This window comes from Sinocyclocheilus anshuiensis, unplaced genomic scaffold (assembly GCF_001515605.1).
Source record: "Sinocyclocheilus anshuiensis isolate Anshui unplaced genomic scaffold, SAMN03320099.WGS_v1.1 scaffold193, whole genome shotgun sequence".
NCBI classification, from domain to species: Eukaryota; Metazoa; Chordata; class Actinopteri; order Cypriniformes; family Cyprinidae; genus Sinocyclocheilus; species Sinocyclocheilus anshuiensis.
Window position 1 is genome coordinate 150304 of NW_015536468.1, and position 19930 is coordinate 170233.

The 19930-nt window shown below is 36.4% G+C and overlaps 1 protein-coding gene across 2 annotated transcripts in view; it reads right to left on the minus strand.

The window, feature by feature from the left end:
• The window catches only part of LOC107693348 (coiled-coil domain-containing protein 85A-like), a 33054-nt gene that overhangs the window by 5764 nt on the left and 7360 nt on the right, over positions 1 to 19930 (minus strand). Inside the window, exon 3 of one of the 2 annotated variants that reach the window (XM_016492731.1) lies at positions 417 to 474. In XM_016492731.1, coding sequence (XP_016348217.1) covers positions 417 to 474 — 58 coding nt within the window. Of the gene's footprint in view, positions 1 to 416; positions 475 to 19930 lie in introns of those variants that run through there. The other variant, XR_001634738.1, reaches the window with a different exon arrangement.

Here is a 19930-nt window from a genome sequence, read left to right on the forward strand (position 1 = left end):
TGTGTGTGTGTGTGTCTGTGTGTGTGTGTGTGTGTGTGTGTGTGTGTGTGTGTGTGTGTGTGTGTGTAAAAGCTGATTTGTGCTTAGCAAATTCAGAGGGCAAACTATTCTAATGCTGTCCTGAAGGTGGAAATATTCTGCAATTAAATCTGCTGCATCATTAACAAAAGAACAGCATTTATTTGAATTGAATTGATTAGTTTAATTCATCATTGCTGAATAGAAGTATTAATTTGTCCAAAAATAAAAATGTACTGACCCCAAACTTTTGAATGTTGGTGTACTACACTATTCTAAGTGTAAACACACAAACACAAATATAACCATATGAAATATCATCAAACCAATGCTCTTTCGAGCTGTTTTATGCATTAATAACATACATGTGCACTGTACAGTACAGATGTGAGCCTTACCTGTCCCAAAGCTTGACATTTCTACAGGAGCTGGTGCAACAGCCAGCCGATATCAGAGCTGCAGAAAAAAATAATAGATTGAGCATACATTTTAGATGGTTAATTTAATATCGATGGTACTATTAGCAAAATAACAGCTCCTCTAATAACTGTAAAAATTGACCGTGAATTTAACGGTAAAAGACTGTAAAAATGCTACAGTAAAAATCTGTTAAATGGTTAACAGTAAATTGCTCTACTATATACGGTGAAAAACTGTATTGGACATTACATGTATTGGTATTTATTAATTTTACGGTACAATTATACCGTTTTTGGAAGTGAAAAAGACTGTACAATTTTACTGTAAATTGACATTCCCATAATTCCCTGCGTTACATTTCAAATTTGATGTTTTTTAGTTGAAATAACTATGTTTTTTCTTAGTTTTTTCTTATCAGTTTTGTATATTAGGGTTGTGTGTTACACCTAATGTTGTTAAATGAATGTTTATTGCAACATTATATCAATTAATGAAATTAAACTATAAATTTAAGTTAAAACCGTAAAACCTTACACGTTGCTACCGTAATTTTTACTGTAAAATTCTGGCAACCACAGCTGCCGATTTTCTACCGTAAATTTTATGGAATTTTTTTTTACAGTGTATATATGAACATAGTGCTTTCCACGCTACACTGAGTTCCTCAGAAAAATAGTGGGCTGACTCACTGACTCAGAGATAATGGTAATTATTCACTTGTTTATAGAGCAGCTAATTAACCCAAAGAACTGTTTTACACTGCCTTTTTGTGTAAAAGGCGTGAGACAACCTATAATTTATAGTTATAACTTGTCCTTTCATTTGTTCTGTTTGGTAAATGGGCAGCACCAAGACATTTATTGTAAAAGGGAAAATACAATGCTTCAATGTGGCAAATGAGGTTAGCAGCACTGTCACAGCTCTCCACGATAAACCGGCTGAATAATATGATCATTCTTTTGAATAAGATCTCAGAATCAGAAATCAGAATCAGAATCAGAAAGAGCTTTATTGCCAAGTATGTTTGCACATACAAGGAATTTGTTATAGTGTCACAAGCTTCCAGTACACGGAGACAACAACAACACACAGATAATAAAAATGAGATGTGAATAAAATACACATGCATAAATATAAACCACAAAAAAAAAAGAATAAATTGTATGTACAGGTGTGCTATAGATGGAATAGGAATAGAATAAAATAAAATAAGTTGTAGGGATGTACTAGGGTTTAGGTGATAAATAGGTATAAGGTTATTGCACATACTTTAATTGCACAATGGGAGAACATTAACTGTTCATGAGGCAGATTGCCTGGGGAAAGAAACTGTTCTTGTGCCTTGCTGTCCTGGTATTCGGTGCTCTGTAACGCCGACCAGATGGCAAAAGTTCAAAAAGGAGATGGCTTGGATGTGATGGATCCAGAGTGATTTGAGAAACAAAAAACAGGAAAAACTAACAAAAACAATACAAACACTGGAGAGCCAAACACTGAGGCTGCCGTCTGCGGCGCCATCGCTGCAAACGCATTCATCTTATTGATGAATCGTTTCAACCAGCTCACAAAAATGATTAATTAATGAATCAGACTGGAATGTTTACTAAAGCTTTGTTTTGTTTTGTTTTGTTTTGTTTTTAAATAAAATGTATGGGAAGTTCTTGTTCCAGATTTGCATCGAGTTCAGTTTTTGTATTGCCTGTGTGTTTTGATGCATTGATGCATTTTGAGTCTGTGAGCACTGTTGTAGAAATATTTCTCGGTCCTGTCTTTGCTTATGTGCCGTATAATTTTAGTACTATTTATAGTGTTTATTAGTATTTCAAATCAGATTTTATTTTTGCATTTTGTTTTCATTTCAATTTTAAAGTTTAAATAATTTTATATGCTTTTGTCCTTTTTATTAATTTTTAGCGTTATTTTATTTTAGCTTTACTTTTAGATCTTCAGCTTTTCATATAATATGTGTATTTTTCTTAAGCTTCATTTCAATTAACGAAAACCATTTTTAATACTTTTAAATAACAATAACAACACCAGTTAGGTGTTAAATAAATGAACACTTTATTTTGTTTCTCCTCCTTAAAAAGGACACAAATGTGCTAAAACAATGAAGTTAATCATGAAATACTATTGTTATTGACATTTAATTATTGAATGCTTTGACAGCCCTAGGTTCCTTTGATCAGTTGACCGAGGCTGTTTATTTGTTGCCTAAGATATTGATTTAATATTGATGCTAAGGTTTCAAAGGCTGGTAACGCCAAGGTTTGATATTGATCCACTCCTAGCTTCAAATCACTTTGAATAACAGCATTAGCTGGATGCATTGATGAATACATATGGCCACATTAATTATGGATGGGTGCGTTTAGCCATATTTTTGAAGAATAAATATGGATGTAAAATGGTAGGCTTAACAAATAACATGCATGTTTTTGTCTTGTTGACACTGCTGTTTACAAGCGCACATGTACACACCAAGAGAGAGGATAAAAATAAAGGGGGAGAGAAAGAGAAATGGCATGAGAGAGAGAAAAGCCTGCTCTAATCCGTGTTACATACAGTGTGATTGCACCAGCAAGAGGTGTGACCCTGAGTGTCTGCTGATGAAAAGTACCTTCTGTCTAAGTCAAGTGTCACTTCTGCAGCGACTCTGTACTGGAAGGACTCTCTCTGTCCCTCATCTGCTCATTCACACACACACACACACAAATAAAGCTTTAAAGGGATAGTTCACCCAAAAATGAAAATGTGGTCATCATTTACTCACCCTCATATTGTTGCAAATGTGTATGAATTTCTTTTGAAGAATGTGGGTAGCAATACCCATACTGTGCAAGTCAATGGCTATCAGCAACTGTTTGGTTACCCACATTCTTCAAAATATCTTTTTTTTTTTTTTGTTCAACAGAACAAAGAAATTCATACAGGTTTGGAACAACTTAAGGGTGTGTAAATGATGACCAAACTAAAAATTGTGGGTAACTATCCCTTAAAGGATCCTTATTAACTCCATATTCATAAACAGACAATAGAAATAAGTTAAGAGGTTCTTCAGAGCCAAACCAAAAGCAATCCGTTTCTCTATTGATTTACTTTGCTTAAGGCTTATTACAGTAATACTTCACTTAAGCCAAGAAGACCTGCATCCAGAGAAACACTGCACACACTTCAATCTCATCTATCCATCCATTGTTCTATCTAGTGTTATAACGTTCTGTCATTCATTCGATTTATCATTCTATAGTTCATTTTAACTGCTGTTCTATCTATCTATCTATCTATCTATCTATTAGGGATGTCACAATTCTCTATATAATATTGAACTGTTCGGTACGACATCCACGGTTCAATACGCGCTCCTGAATTGCAGTTTTGTGTTTAAATAATTTCTGTGTGTTTTATTTCTCTCAGAATTGGCTGTGTGTGTTTGTGTGTGTGCCCGTGAGTTCACGTGCTGAGATGAGGAAACGCCTCCCCGTTTATATTTGAAAAAGCAACACACGCCGAGCATCAACCCTTGTAATGACATGCAATGATAAGCCTTTCTAAACCTGTTGTCCAACAAATAAGAACATTATAACTTGTTTTTACTTCACAACATCAGTCGAGTGTTTGAAATAATTTCCTTTTGTGATCTGATGTGCCTTCTTATCACAGAATATATTATATAATGAAATAAAGGCAATGACGATTAGAAATGGCTTACAAATATACTTAATCATTATGAAAATACCCGAGATGGCTTGAAGAATACAGATAAACTATATATTGTCGCAGGAGAGTGTTTATTGTCCTTACATTTCATCATTCAAAACGTTTAAGGTTATATCTTCTTTTTATTCAGTTACAGTGATAGGCTATAGCAATGCCTTTATCCATATTAGGGATTTCCTGGAACGTCATCAGTGTTACTTCTATGATGCATGTGGAGTATGAATGAAACACACATTACATGTGTTTATAGCACTCAATAATGGCCAATCCATCATATTTTGGGTAAAAAACGGAAAAATAATACCTCTCTCAAAAGAAATGTTAAGCAGACATATAAAAATCCATGCTTTTTCCAGAGTACAGAGGTTTACAGGAGTTTTTTGTTGTTAATTTGTTGCAAAAAACACTCTGATGTGCCAATACATGACTTTGATCTATCTATCTATCCACAACGTGAATTATTTTACTGCAGAAAGATGCTGTTATGTGGCCAAATTATGCCCGAGTACTGCTAGTCAAAAACACTCATTTGATGAAAATACCTGATCTATTTAAAGCCTAATAGTTTGCGGAGCCCCATCAGTGTAAGGTAATAACATTATAATGGTGCTGAAGGGAGCAGAACAGCAGTACTGGAGATGAATGAAGGTGCTTAAACCTCTGACCTGCTTCTGTACATGTTGCATTTGTCAATATCTTTCATAAACACCCCTGAGTTCAAACTGTCTCTGCCCTCTGCAGCTTCAAATGACTGCAATAAATTGTAAACTCACAAACATATAAACCTACCCTGCCCTGAGAAAGACACACACACTCATACTGGTAGTAAGTAGAGATGTTTTATGGTGCAAATGTTATTTGAGAATGTAAAACATTATGTCTATATTAAGCACAGTGGCTTGAAGCTGTTAAAGATCTCAAGAAAGAAAAAAGTCCATAAAACATGTAAGTACTTACTTCAGTTCAATGTGTATGGAGTAGGAATTTTTCCTCAGGCAGCAATGAGTTTCTTTTTATTGACAGAGCTGCCTTTTTTAGCTTGTTTGTGACCTTGTTCTTCAATTAAGGCATTAAGATGTAAACATAAACTAAAATGTGTTCTCGGGCATGGTGCTTGCATATAAACTATATTTGCATTTCCTGAAGGAGATACTAGTACTTTCAAGACAGCGAAAAAAAAGTTTTTAATTATTTTTTTTATGTTAGCTTTAGTTTAAGGCTTTGATTCTGCATAAATGAATTGCCACATCAGAGCAGCTTTAAACTCTGACGTTGTCTAATGTGTTTTCTGTCAGCTCCATGAGAATCAACACATCTGTAACATGAATCAAAATCAGGTTGAATCAGAATTCAGTAAGCAAATATATACAAAACAACAATGGCAATTCAGCATGCAAATTACAATGAAATAATCACTTTAGATTTTGAATGTAAAATATTCTCAAGAGGAGGTTTTAACATTTTTGTTATATATTTCCAAAAGTATAAAGTAAGAATAATCAAAATGGAAAGTCTAAAAATGTAGATATTGAGAACCTCTTACATATTGTATTAAAACTGTTGCATTTTCAGCCTGGCCTTGTGCTTACATATCAAAGACATCAAAATAATAATTACTCAAGTACACAGTTGAAGGAATAGTTCACCCACAAAAATTAGCTTTATTTGATTTGGAAAAAATTTGCATTACCTCACTTGCTCACCAATTGATCCTCTGCAATAAATGGGTGCCGTCAGAATGAAAGTCAAAACAAATGATAAAAACATCACAATAATCCACAAGTAACACAGACCACTCCAGTCCATCAATTAACATCTTTTGATGCAAACATCTATGTGTTTGTAAAAACAAATTCATCAAAGAATTTTTACATTTCAAACTGTTGGTTCTGGCTAAAATATGAGGCCTCTATCTACAATATTGCTTATTGTAGTGAGAAAGTCATCTTGTGAGAGGAACACGCACAGATCAAGCACCGTTACAAGCAAAAACAGTCCAGTTGTGTTGAAACCCAAATGTTGGTGAATTTTGATGCGCGAGGACAACAGGGGATGGGTTTTTTTCCACATTATTATAGATTATAGACTCATGTTTTGGCTAAAAGATACAGTTTAAAGTTAAAAAAGCTTAATAATGGATTCGTTTCTTACAGACATGCAGTTTTTCACTCTACAAGATGTTAATTAATGGACTGGAGTCATGTGGATTACTTAGAATGTTTTGATGTTTCTATCCACTGTTTGGACTCTCATTCTGATGCCAACGGCACCCAAATCAAGTCATGCTAAATTTATCCAAATCTGTACTGATGAAACAAAATCATCTTCATCTTGGTGGTTCTGAGGGTACATTTTTAGCAAATTTAAATTTTTGGATAAACTATTCCTTTTGGTCAAACCTAACTATTTTTGTGTAAATTTTTGTTTACAATAAAGATATGTTTGAGATTAAATACTTGGTGGACCCTTTGGGTACCACTGTGGATCTACTGTACAAAACTTCGTTTGAATACAGTTAAGTGGTCTGCGCTGAATTAGTTGCAGAAAATCAGAAAACACAGGAATAAGAAGAATTTCAATACAATGGCTCCTTGTAGCAAAGTAATGAGCAGTGCGGTGGTGTTCTGGGAATGTATTGGAAGTGTCTGAGCAGCACTGCAGTAGAATCTTCATTAACATGGGAGGAGCAGGTGTGCTCCAGCAGGAGATGCAGACAGGACACTGATACTCACTTTCTCAGGCGCTATGTGGCCGTTTTTGTGTATCTACTGTGTGTAAATGCATGTTAAAGTGATGAGGAGACAAGAGGCTGATTCAGTAACGTATGTTATCTTCTTCCTTTATAACCAACCCAAGTCACCAACTCTGCTACTTTCTCTATCTTCCTCTTTTGTTTTTCCCCTCACCTCTGCTGTAATCAGTCAATATAGGGCTTCCCTGCAGTCCTTCACAAGGTCAGCTGCTGGGCCTCTCATTAAATAGTCCCATCAGCCATCTCTCTAACGCTCTCATCATCTGCGCCAGTTCACACTGCAGTCCGGCCTTTCAGCTTAAAATGAGAACACAATGAATATTCCTACGAGAAGCAGTGTAGCAGACACAAATCAATACCTCTCAGTCTCTTAGAAAGAAGCATGGGACATACTTGCTCCAGTTTCAGGCCGTCATGTATAATTTTCTCACATTTCCATGTTGACAGCTAGAGGCTTCAAGTGTAAGATGTGATAGTAGCATAGCTTTTGTTCAGCATGCAAGAGAAACATGAACTATAAACAATTTTTAAACATGAAATCTAATGACCACCATGTATTTTCTTTGTATGAAAATTAACACCAGTGACATAAGCAAAAAGTTGAATTTTGAGCTATATGAGACAATGGATGCATTTTTATTTATTTATTTATTTTAATTTTTTAATAATATTGCTGTCTCTTTGCTAATTAATATCCAGTATAGTTTTATCATTTTTTTCAGCGTCATACTGGTTCAAGGCTTATGCTTTCTGCTGCCATAGAAAAGCCTAAACCTTTCAGATCAGTGTTTGGAAGCAGAGTGGAGAGTGTCAGAAAGCATAAAGTAGCCTTGTGAGTCAATAAGCATACAGGAACAATATTTTTCGCATCAGTCCATTGGACCTTTGGCCTGTTTGTTAGTGGTTGAATGGAGAGATGATAAAACGGAAGCGAAAATAGAAGTGACTGTCTTTGAAGTCCTCTGAGCAGACACTATTCTGTTGTTCAAAGAACTCTCTCTCTCTTTCACACACACACACATGGTAGGCACTTTTTTTGTAGAGACCATTCAGAAATTACAAGGAGACAGCTCAGACAATACGACTACATCTGAATCTATCGACACACACACTTAGTTCTCTGCATATTATGTGCAGTATCGTTATCAGAGAGACACAGTAATCCAAAAAATAGCCCAAGGTGACTTTCGGGATACATTTATCAATATATTAAGGTCTGTCACTTGAATTCAAGGGGCCCAGGGCCAAATTTCATGGATGAAGTATGACGAAACTTATGAAACACTCATGATTCAGATATTCCTAGTATATTTACATATTTTAAGTGCACATTCAGATTATTGATGCATCAATAAGTGCATCACAAACCTTGCTGCTCTAGCTATATCAGTGTGTATTAAACTCCAGCAATGCTTTAAGAACTGAAATCTGCATTTTAGTGATCTGATGTTCCAGGTTAGAGATTTGATATGCTAGTAATTGCAGATTAATGTGATTTGCAGAGAATATTATTCCTTTGTACGGCTGCCAGTTAACAGATTTAAGTGTTACAATATTTCACATTTATTTCATTAGTATTCTCATTGTTATTTATATTTGTACAGACCATTTTTGAACATCGGTTTAAAATCATTTGCAAAATCGTAGACTATATAATACCACAGCACGTAATAGTTTGTGGGTCTTTTATGTCAGCTGCAATAGAATCGGTCAGAAGTTCAGAATCAGGTTTGAGGAGCACATAAATATTAATGCTTTAAACGCTCTAAAACAAAACATAATGGGAGGGGATTGACTTCAAAGTGAAAAGCTAATGAGACGAGGCGGAATAGCCCGTTGGCCTACTTAACAGGATGTTCTGGGAGAAAACCTGATCTCTATCTTAAAAGCACCGTGCTCCCTGCTGCCCTTACGAGGAATGAATGTCAATGAGCCACAACTTCCCACCTCTGCCGGGATCCTCCGGTCATCCTATATTCCCCACTGGACAAGGTCAACCCTTAATGAGCTTCTTTGCAAATAAATCTGAAATCCGGACCCCGCTGACCTCACCGATTTCCTACAAGCAAAAGAGGACTATTTTTATAAGCACATCTGCGTGACTGTTTTTTAATATCATGATGCCCTCCACACCGTGTTTGTGCCGTCATGGAGTATGAAACAGTGGGAAGCCATCAAGGAAATCAGGTCAGTTAAGAGATTAAACCACTATTTGAAAAAAAAAAAACGGGGAGCTCAAATAGTTTACGCAATGTACTTTCCCTCAGGGTAAATTATACAATAATCACTATTCAGAGTGAAGACAGTCTGTCTCTGCAGCACACAGGAACACACAATCCTAACAAGCACAGGAGAGAGTCTTCCCTGAGGAGAACCTTTTCTCAGAGGTGTACAAAGCCCTTATTGCAAAGAAGCTAAGGCATAGAATTCCCATATAGATGGTAAATAGTTTAAAATGGAGGTTTAAATGGTGAAAAGCAAGTCTTAATAAGAGAAAAAACATATATTCTGACATATACACGCTTACACACTGGTGGAGGGTGGGCTGCTCTACTGACCCAGCTTCTAGAAGCAATTTCCCTGAAGCACCAGGGTTCATCCCAAAACACAGCAGTGCTTCAGATTTTCCATAAATGCTACGTGTGTCCCCAATAGAGCTTAAGCACGTACTGTACATTAAAAATGACACCTCAGATAACCGAAAACCTGAGTCTCTTCGTCATTTGAGACCATCTGCAAAAACAAAACACACAAGATGACATCTTCCTCTGTACATGTTCAAGTGCTACATTTTCGCAATGGCTTTTATGGTTATTTTGAAATCAAGTGGAAGCCATTTTAAAAAAGCTGTTTAGGGCTTTTGTGGGGAGAATTTGAAAGTGTGTTTGCTAATCTTATCTGTTGAGAAAAGATGGATAACAGTAATATTAAATGGATTGTTTACAAAAAATTCTGTCATTATTTACTCGTCAGACAAAAATGTTCACTATGACCATTTTGTGAACTGCTTCAAGCAATTTACTGAAAAGTCTGACTCAAAAAATGATTCTGAAGACAGTAGTACATAAATCATATGGACCACTTTTTTATATCTGTTGTTTTAATGATAGAAACTCCAGTCACCAGTTCAGTTCACCCTTCACAGGGAGTTTGATTGACGGGTGATCTGACCAATCATAACACAGAATCTGCAATTTTGTCCAACAAACAAACCAGACTAAGAGAGCAGATTAACGTCGGAGGACTTGAACTTGAAAAATGCGGTTGAAACAAGATACTTTCGGATGTTCATTCATGTTTATTTCATGCTATAACTAGTAAACATGAAAAGATGATTGGTTCACGTGCCGCTTGAACTGAGGCGCTACAGTGATCTGTCATGATACATTAAAGAGCCACAAAATGGTATCTATTGTTTGAATTTCTTAAAAGACAACATTTGAAAGCTGAGACCTTGTTTCATACCAAAAGTAACGTGTTCTGTCTTGTCTGTTGGCGTGCTGTCATTGCTATGCAATGTAAATTTCACTGTGTGAGAACGTCTGGCGTGAGAGATGGCTTGTCGGACGTAGCAGCAGTAACTAATGGGGGTGGGTTTTTGAAAAGGGTCAATTGCTTGAATTTTTGTATTCGACAAATAAAACAACAGCAACATGGAAGTAAGTAAATGATGACAGAATTTTCAATTCTGCATTTATTAAGCACAAAAAAAACATTTTGCCTGTGTGTATGGATCATGGCGAGAGTGAGAGAGGAAGGAAGATAACTTAACTGTTTTAACTTAAAGATCTAAAGGTTGTGTGATTGACGTGTGTCGATGGATTCAGCTGTACAGATGACAGTAGCTTCCACACACATCGTTGTCAGCCCTATAAATAACCACAAACAGCCCGAGCCTTTTTCCAACTCGCATGTAAAATGTCAGTGTTCAAATAGAAGTTTGCTGGTCTGTTAAATGTTTTTTGGAGGGGTTTTCTCACATTTTGAGGGGTTTTCTAACTAGGCTGAAAGACCGTCTATGACCAGCAAACTAACTTGATTTAAGTTGAATTCTTTGTGGTTAAATTGTACTTTCATTGTACTTGTTTATTATTGTTGTGGTTATTGTCAACAATAGTGTGTCACAGAGGTCATTTTCCTGTCCTGTCTGCCCTTATACTGAGCTGAGCTGCACGAACAAATGCAGTGGCGCGCACTGTATAAAATTTCATATTATAGCGCAAATTAAACTACAAGCATGCAATGTCGTAGTTAGCCTATGTCGTCAGTTAAGAGATGAAGTTACCAAAAAGACGATTAAGGCGAGCTGCCTTAAAACTGTGCATGCAAGTATTTGTTATAAATGAGTCACATTTAAAAACATGTCTCTGAAATGCAGTGCTTTTCAAAACTGTCCTGGAGCAAAACTGTCTCCCTCATCTACGTAACACACCCGATTCAACTTGTCAGCTCATTAGGGACCTGAAGCATGCCAGAAAAGGTAAAGAGTTGTGAGAAAATACGATGCGTGTCAGATCCGTGTCACGTTCAGCAGCAGCAGCTCTTAAAGATGCCAAAACAACCTAAATAACCCAGCTGCTGTGATGTCTGTTAATCAAACAACAAAAGAAAAAAGGAGGAAATCTATAACTTTTGTAGCTTTTAGGATTTTAGGATAAAAAATATTTTAATATTAATAGTTTAATATTTTCAAGTGAACGCTGAAAATACATTATTTAGGTAACACTTTACAATAATTAACTAACACGTTAATACACTTTAATACATTAACTAACATTAACCGAACCTTATTGTAAAGTGTTACAATTATTTGTTATTAAAGCATATATATGTTCACAAAAACACTGTTAAATTAATAGGATAGCAAGCAGGTGTGCATGATTTGGCGTGGCAGCCAATACAAATAATAACCATTTCCTTACCTAAATCCTGCGTTTGAACCAGGCTCGGTTGCAGAATCACATCTGTGCTTTTGAAATGATCTTTTTCTGCTTTTTCTATATAGTGTAGTAGTTAACTATCTCTGTGTCGTACGTGGCCGCTTGTCAAGCATGAAAAACACAAGTTTTATTTAAATTCAGAATATATTCTCGTATACGGCATGCAAAGAGTACTCCCTTTAAATTTATTAAAAACTGTCACTCATTCATCACGATCTAACAAAAACAAAAAAACAATGAACGTGACTACACGATGAAACTTTTTTAATGTCTTTGTTAGAAAGAAGTTACGAGCATGATAGAACTCAGAACTGGACAAAAAACGGTGACTGGAGCAGTGAGTGCGTGGATTCCAACCTAAACACCTCTGATTGGCCATTGCGTTTTAGAAATCAACAAACATGTCTGTGATTGGCTACATTGCTCACCTCTGCGAAAATGCATTGTAAAATCATTTGACGCTTTCCAAAGCAGAAGGGCAGATACACTGGATTGTTTGCCAAATCTATTTTGTTATGCTATTATTACGAAGAAAACAGATCATAGACCAGGGGTAATGGCAGCTTTTCCATCTAAAAGCAATCAGAAGCAACAGCAGGCAGTTGTATGAGTAAGACTATAATACACACTAAACTCAAGACTGACCGTCCCCCTCAGTCCGAAGGGGCGGGCACAGGGATGTCCGTGGGGGGGCCAAGCCCGGGCCTGGATTGACAGCACTACATTTTACACATAATTTATTAACAGTTAGAAAGTAAGTTCTGGATTTAATTTAGTACATTGTATTTAGAAATTGTATGAATTTAGACATATTCTTGTTCTCTTCTAAAACTTAGTGAGCTGCCTGCAGCTCACTAATGATCAATAAATCTAGTAAGTGATTGATTTGGAAAGTATAGGCAGCAACATAACACAATACTCAGCATAATAATACAAAATAGTGTAAAATAATAAAAAACTTAATTACACCAAACAATTTTTCATCATTTTTCAGAATTGAATGAAATATAACTTCAATTTCTCTTTTGTCATCAGCCATATTGGATTTTTTTTCCTCCCGTGAACTTAGCGAAGTGCATTCTGGGATTTCACTGATGACGCCTTATAATGCAGCATCTGTAGGCACCTCACTAGGTTTTGAAATTGAGTCTAAATTACCCTTCAATACTTCTCACACAGCACTGTTTTGTATGTATATTTCCATCCATCCATCCATCTTTTCCTCTGGTTCTGAAGATTGTAATTCCCTGATATGATGAAATATTTATGAGCATAAATTGAAAAAGGGGTCATTTAGTGTGGCTGTATTTTCCAAACTCCATCAGCACATTATGAATTTCAAAATGCATGTCAGGTCATGCATTCAGATGATTTATAAAGAGCGCAATAGCACTGTTTATGCTGAAGGGAGTCCATGAATACCCACAGTTAGCTGCCTGCACACTGCCCTCCTCCCACAGAGAGCACTGCATGGTTTGAGGTTCCTCCCTGAGTATTACCTCTCTCATCTGCATAGAAATTTCATTAATTTTAATGGACTTACCAATTACCTGGCTCTGTTGCCCAATTTCATTTTGTCTAAAGCTTCTTTTATTGTCTGTGTGTAGATGGGGAGATGGAAAGCGAGGGTCTGCCTCTGAGCTAGCCGGACTCTTCTAGCTTCCATTGCTTCTATTACTAACTGCATGTGTGTGCACTTGTGTAAATAGCTGTCCACTTGAAAAAGTAGTTGAATCACAGTGATTGATTTCATCTGAGTGGGTTTTCTAAAGATTGGAAACAAAATGTAGCCTTGCTGCACTTCAGTGTGCCAGGAGGAGAAGCAAAAAAGAAAATACAGTATACTAATATTGCACTCATAATGCAAGATGGTTGCTTAATATGACTCACAAGCTGGGGTATGCTGCTTGTGCGTCACAATAAGCACAGAGACCTTAAATAAGATGGAAAGATTTTGGTTTAGTACACTAAAACCACACATCGGCATCATTGCTATGAAATATTCCTTATATAGTTTTATACATTCCTATGTATATATGGATGTATAAAACTATATAAAAAGGAAGAAAGGTTTAGCACAAGAGCTAAGTTATTCTTATTTTCCACATTGAAAGCATACACAGCATGCTCCTTTCTGAAGCTGATACATGAGTGTCCTACAGTCTTTTTCTGCCTATGCCTAGAAATGTGACCCGGCTGTACGAGCCAAGAGCAAAAGTGCAGAGCTTTCACCATGAAAAAGGGTTTCACCTCACTCCCTGTCCCGCTGTCTCTGTTTCTCTCTCTCAGTCCATCTCTCACTTTTCACTTATATAGTACAGCAGTCTATTCCTGCCCATACCACAGTACACAAAATCTCCAGTCAGCAATAAGCATAAACATGCATACTAAAACACATGCTGGATCACTGTGATAAAGTCCATATATTTTCTGAACTGACAGTGGCTAACTTCTTAAAAATACAGTGTGAAGTATTTCTTCAAAATAAGCAGTTCAAGGTTTAACTAACAAACCTAGCTGCTACAAATGCTAGTGTTAGCATGCCTGCTAAAACGATTTATTACTCCAGGCTGGTTTATGCTGGTTAATTTGGTGCTTACTAACTTAAACTAATTGGTGAATGTAGCCTCCCATGTTTTTGGACTCAAAAAGCATCTTTCTCTCGTGACTGATATTCAAAAGTAGGTCTGTATTCAGACAAAATAAAAAAATGTTCTATATAAACCAAAAATATTTTGTTTTTTAGAAGGGCTTACATTCTGCTGTCTTTCACATAACAGCTCTAGATAGTTACTAGCAGGGCTGAATTAATGCACACTCTTGCCTGGGCTTAAGCCCAGATCCGGGCTGAAGAAAGGTCCAGTGTTGTTGCAGATATGTATGACACATTAAAATTGATCACCAGCATTTACAATGTGTTGCTATGTTTTCGCTGCTTTGAGTGTGTGGCTTTGAGAAGGTGGGGATTTGTGAAGTTGAGCATTGAATGCTCTTTCCTGACCGCACTATTGTCACAGCTCCTGACCATCGGTGTGAGGAGAGAGCTGCCGACACGGTGACACAGCCAGATACAATGAATGAGATTTAATGAGAGCAGAGTGGAATGGAGCTAATATACAGCTACACACATAGTGGATATTCAGCATGTATCTGGCTGTTAAAATAAATGATTATAGACTTCCTTGTCTTGTACCTAGAGTATTCATGCTAACACTGAAAACTGAAAAGGTTCTATCTATGAGCAGGTCATCATGTATAATGCAGTTGTGAGTTGACAGTAGTTAGTCTTTCCTAGCTTGCTAATACCATCCTACTAATGTTTATTTTATATCGTCTGGCCTCCTGGCCTCATCCTTCTGAGCAATTCACAGGGGGAACAGTGTTTCTTTATTCTTTTTTTTTTTTTTTAAACTGGTAGAGCATAGCAAAAGCAATGTCATGGGTTCAGTTCATAAGGAATGCATGGACTGATAAAAATGTATGTACGCTATTGTTCAAAAGTTTGGGATTTGAGATTCAGTATGATTTTTTAATGTTTTTGAAAGAAATCTTTTGTGCTTACCTAGTGGTATTAATAGTAAGATTGTAAAATATTATTACAATGTAAATGAAATGTTTTCAGTTTTCATATATTTTGGAAAATTTTCAGCAACTGAATTTCAAGCTGAATTTTCACATGATCCTTAAGAAATCACTCTAATATGCTGATTTGGTGCTCATGAAACATTTGTTATTTACTCTTATTATTATTAATTTTACATGCAGTTGTGCTGTTTAATATTTTTGGAAACTGATATTTTTATGAGTATTTGAATTCAAAATAATTCAAGTATTTTTTTTATGTTTAACTCAGTCTTGTTTTCCAATAAAAACATCAAGACACTAATGTCAGAATGCTTTTTTGCAGGGTTAACTATTAAACTATTAACCTATTTAACCCTTTAAACGGAAATACCAATACTTGCAGTAACTTGAACCACTAATTCACCACAACACACAAACACCAGCCACTAGTACTTGTCACTGGCAAAGGTCAACACACTTTCATAAGACTTGTGTGAACTCCTTCCCATTAACTGGACATTGATTTTTCCTAGAATGAGATCCTATTTTCTCAGCCTTTCCAATGAAAGTAAACCTCTCAATGTCTGTAAATATTTTCCTTCTGCTTCTATAGAACAGTTAAATGTGGCCCTTCAGGCTACTGTATGAGCTCTTGAAAGAGATCTGTAGATTGGGTAACAGCTCTGCAGGGACCCTGACCACTGCAAGCCCTCATGTTCCCTCTTTCTGAGGTAGCAATCAATGGTTTCTACCTTACGCCTTGAGCCAGCAGGTAGATAAACAGGGGTTCTAGGTAGAGAGCAGGCTGGATGTGGCCCTCACAGCATGAATTCCTAATATCTTACATAATCTCTACATGTTGCCGGACAGCACAGAGGCTAGTATTGGTAGAGATGGCACTGGGTTTCATTAGGAACACAGGGCTTTTGTTGGCACACTTGAACGTCTTCCAGGGAACGCGAGAGATCAAGGGCTAAATATGAGATGAATGATATATATAATTTTCACTGAGATTAAATAAACTATTATTGTAAAATATGGGCCAGCAGCCAAATATTGGGGTTGACAAAGCATCCTAAACAAAGACACTGACTGTCTTGTACGGTCTTTGTCTCTTACAGAGGCCTCTGTTAGGATAACAACAAAGCAGTAAGTAAGCATGCTGTGTATACATGACTGCATTGAGTTTAGATTTCATTACTGCTTTACACTGGTTCCACGTGGTTCATAATTTCATTAAGAGAAGGCAGCTAATTTTTCCTTTCAGATCTCAAGATTAATACACAAGTTAGCTTATTCTTGAGGGAAATGGACAAAAAGAAAATCTGAAGGACACTGTGGAAGTGAAAAATACTCTGCTGATAAAAAAAGAAAAAAATGTCCAAATGATTCATCTAGCAGCAAATACCAAACTATTAGAAACCGAGAAGTTATTTTAAACCATAGGAGGTGTATGCATTGCTTTGTGAGCTGCAGTTTATGAAATGGAGTAATTCAACACTCATTTAGTTTAATTTATGCATTTGGCAGACAGCTTTATCCAAAGTGAGCTACTTTGCATTCAAGGTATACATTTTATAAGTTTATGCATTTCTTTGGAATCGAATCCATGAACTTTGTTAGTGTTATGCTCTGCTTTTTGAGTTGTTTGACGTGAACATGTACATATTGATATATACAGGAGTAGTCCATGTCAGATCATGCTGTTGCTAAGGCTGATTTAAAGATGATAGATTCTAATATTTTCACAATTTTTTGCCCCCTTGAATTATTCATTATTTCTAGGTCAAGGGGTATGATATTTCAAGCATTATGATTGCAATCCACATACAAATTAATAGATGCATATACAAACTTGTTCACCTTTCACATCAGTGGAAAAATTTCAGTGAACCTATTTCATTGTGTACCCATTGATAAGCAGTTATTGAAAGTTTAACACCACCCGCATTGCTTTTCTATGAACTAAAATGATGTAGTGGTCAATGCTGCATTTATTTCATACTAAATTCCTTTCCGCTGTCTATTCCGCATATCTTAAATTCAATGTTTCTCCTCTTCGTTGCAGTAGCAGAAAGCCTAAATCAATTGCTCACTTGTGCGCTAATGAGAGATCAATAAACACTGTAGCTCTCCACTTCCACGAGTGTGTTCAGCTATTTTCCTTAAAAAACCGTCTCATCAGCTTCGTTTTATACACCACATGTAGCACATCAAAATTACTGCGTACCAAAGTCTGCATGACAACGAATAGATTATGGAATTATCAACCGCACACGGCGATCACAGGGGGGCTAAATTGCTGTCTGTTTAGGACACAGCTTAGCAGGATTATAATTTTTCATTAAACCATAAAACAAGCAGACAATCATTAATTATGACTGAGCATTCAAGATCAGTCATTGGCCAGGTCGCAAAGAGCTAAGGAGATTTAATTTAGTACCAGGCTTCTGAGAACTGTTTTCTAACTGTTACACAACCCCTGGCTCCCCAGCAAGAGAGCAAAAAACAGCCGTCTGATGCCAGCCGCGATCGCCAGGGCCTTTATCTCTTGAGAAATGAAAGGAAAATAAATTAAATTCCACTTAAATGTCAAGGCAAGCAGTTAGATATGTATTCCACAGATTGCAAATTAAATTACTGTAAAGGGCCAAAGCCTTGTACCACCACATCAGCCTGGAACTACGACGAAAGCCCACAAAGCGTGAAGCGTGAACAGCCAGCAGTGCTTGTTCTGTGTCACATTACCAATGCAAATGCAGCGGAGCTACAGCATTATTCATTATTTACACAACGCATTGACGGACGGTCTGATTGATGGACGGTATGATTTCTCAACATTGGGCCCTGAGGAACATTTACAGTTGGAGACCCCATTTAAAGCAGATGTAGAGCTATATTTAGGGAGAGGTCGGTCAAGGTCAACACAAGGTCTTCTGTGGGTCAGGGCGGGACGTTTTAGAATGCACTTCATTGTTTTGACTCTTCAAGCTTAACAAACTGCATAGAAAAGATGCAACTGGAGTAGAAAGTGCTCAGAAAACAAACTTGAAGGGACAGTTTACCCAAAAACGAGAATTCTGTAATCATTTATGGTGTCAGTCCAAACCTGACTTTCTTCAGTGGAAAAACATTTTTTCTCTACATTCAGTGAAAGTCATAAAGGTTTGGAACGACACAAGCGTGAGTCAATGATGACAGAACTTTTTCCTTTTTGGGTAAACTAACCTTTAAACCTTGTTCGTAACTTTCCCTGAACTCAAAGTAACTTCTGTAATCCAATTAAGTTAAGCGATTATGGCTCTTATTAGATATAGTTCTTATGAAATTTTATTATTTGTTAAGTACTGTAACTGTCAAAGTGCCCCAAATATTTTGCTTGAAGTTCTAAGTTTTTAGATTTATAAACATCTTTAAAAGCACATAACATTTGAAGTCCTTCACAGAAAACTTAAAAGTTTCTCTTTAAACCCTTAAATCAGACTGCTTGCAGCTGTTATTTTACTGATATACGTTTATTATGCCTAGTAATCAAAAATTCATTAGAAAGTGTCAAAAGGGAAATAACATTCCTTCATTTCTGCTTTCATCACAACTCTTGCTCAAAAACTGACAGAATGACAAACCATATAAAGAGTTTCCTTGGTAAATCTGGAAAAAAAAATGTTTTATGTAACTGTGGGTTTGAATTGCACCAGGATAAATAAAATATGCTTTTTAAACATTCACAAACCTCTTTTTCTTCTATTTGTTCTGTAATTCACAGAATATGAAACTGCCAACAAGTGGCCTACACCAGAACCTCTCTGAACATTTAGATACTGACCACCTCATGTCAACTATAGAGCAGCTGGTTTGGTCAAAGCCAAAAACATCAGAGTTACTGTGGACTGCAAGACACACCCCAGGAAGGGAGGAGAAAAAGAGAAATCCGACTGTCAAAACCTTCTTAAGGAATAATCCAGGCTGGCTGGCCACGGCCAACAGGGATAAACTGTAATTCCCTGCTCAGAATGTGAGCATGTGGTTCCATGAAGAGTGTAAATTTTTTTTTTTGTACTGATTAACCAAAAAATGTTTTTTTTTAATGTGTATTTATGACTAATTAGACACGCTGGGGATTGTTGGTCTCTACTGAAATGCAAGTTCTGAGGGATCTGGAGCAGTAAGCAGATTGAAAAGTGAGGATATGCACCAACCCAGAGCATCAGTGGAAACATTTAATTGGATCTGCACTATTAGGAAAAGACAGTTTTAGTCTGAAGAAATAATGAAAGAACACAAATGTGTATTTCAAGAAAAGTGAATGATTGCAAGAAGGGAAAGAGGAAGAGAAAGAAAGAGAACAATAGCTTATTCTCTCTTTGTTAGCTTGTGGTGTCAAAAGACATAAATCAGCAGCAGGATGGATTTCAGTAGGCTCAGTGTTTCCCCTGCCATTATATTATAAGGTCAAGTTAATTTTATTTAATTTTATTTTCTCTATAGCGCCAGATCACAACAGAAGTCATTTAAA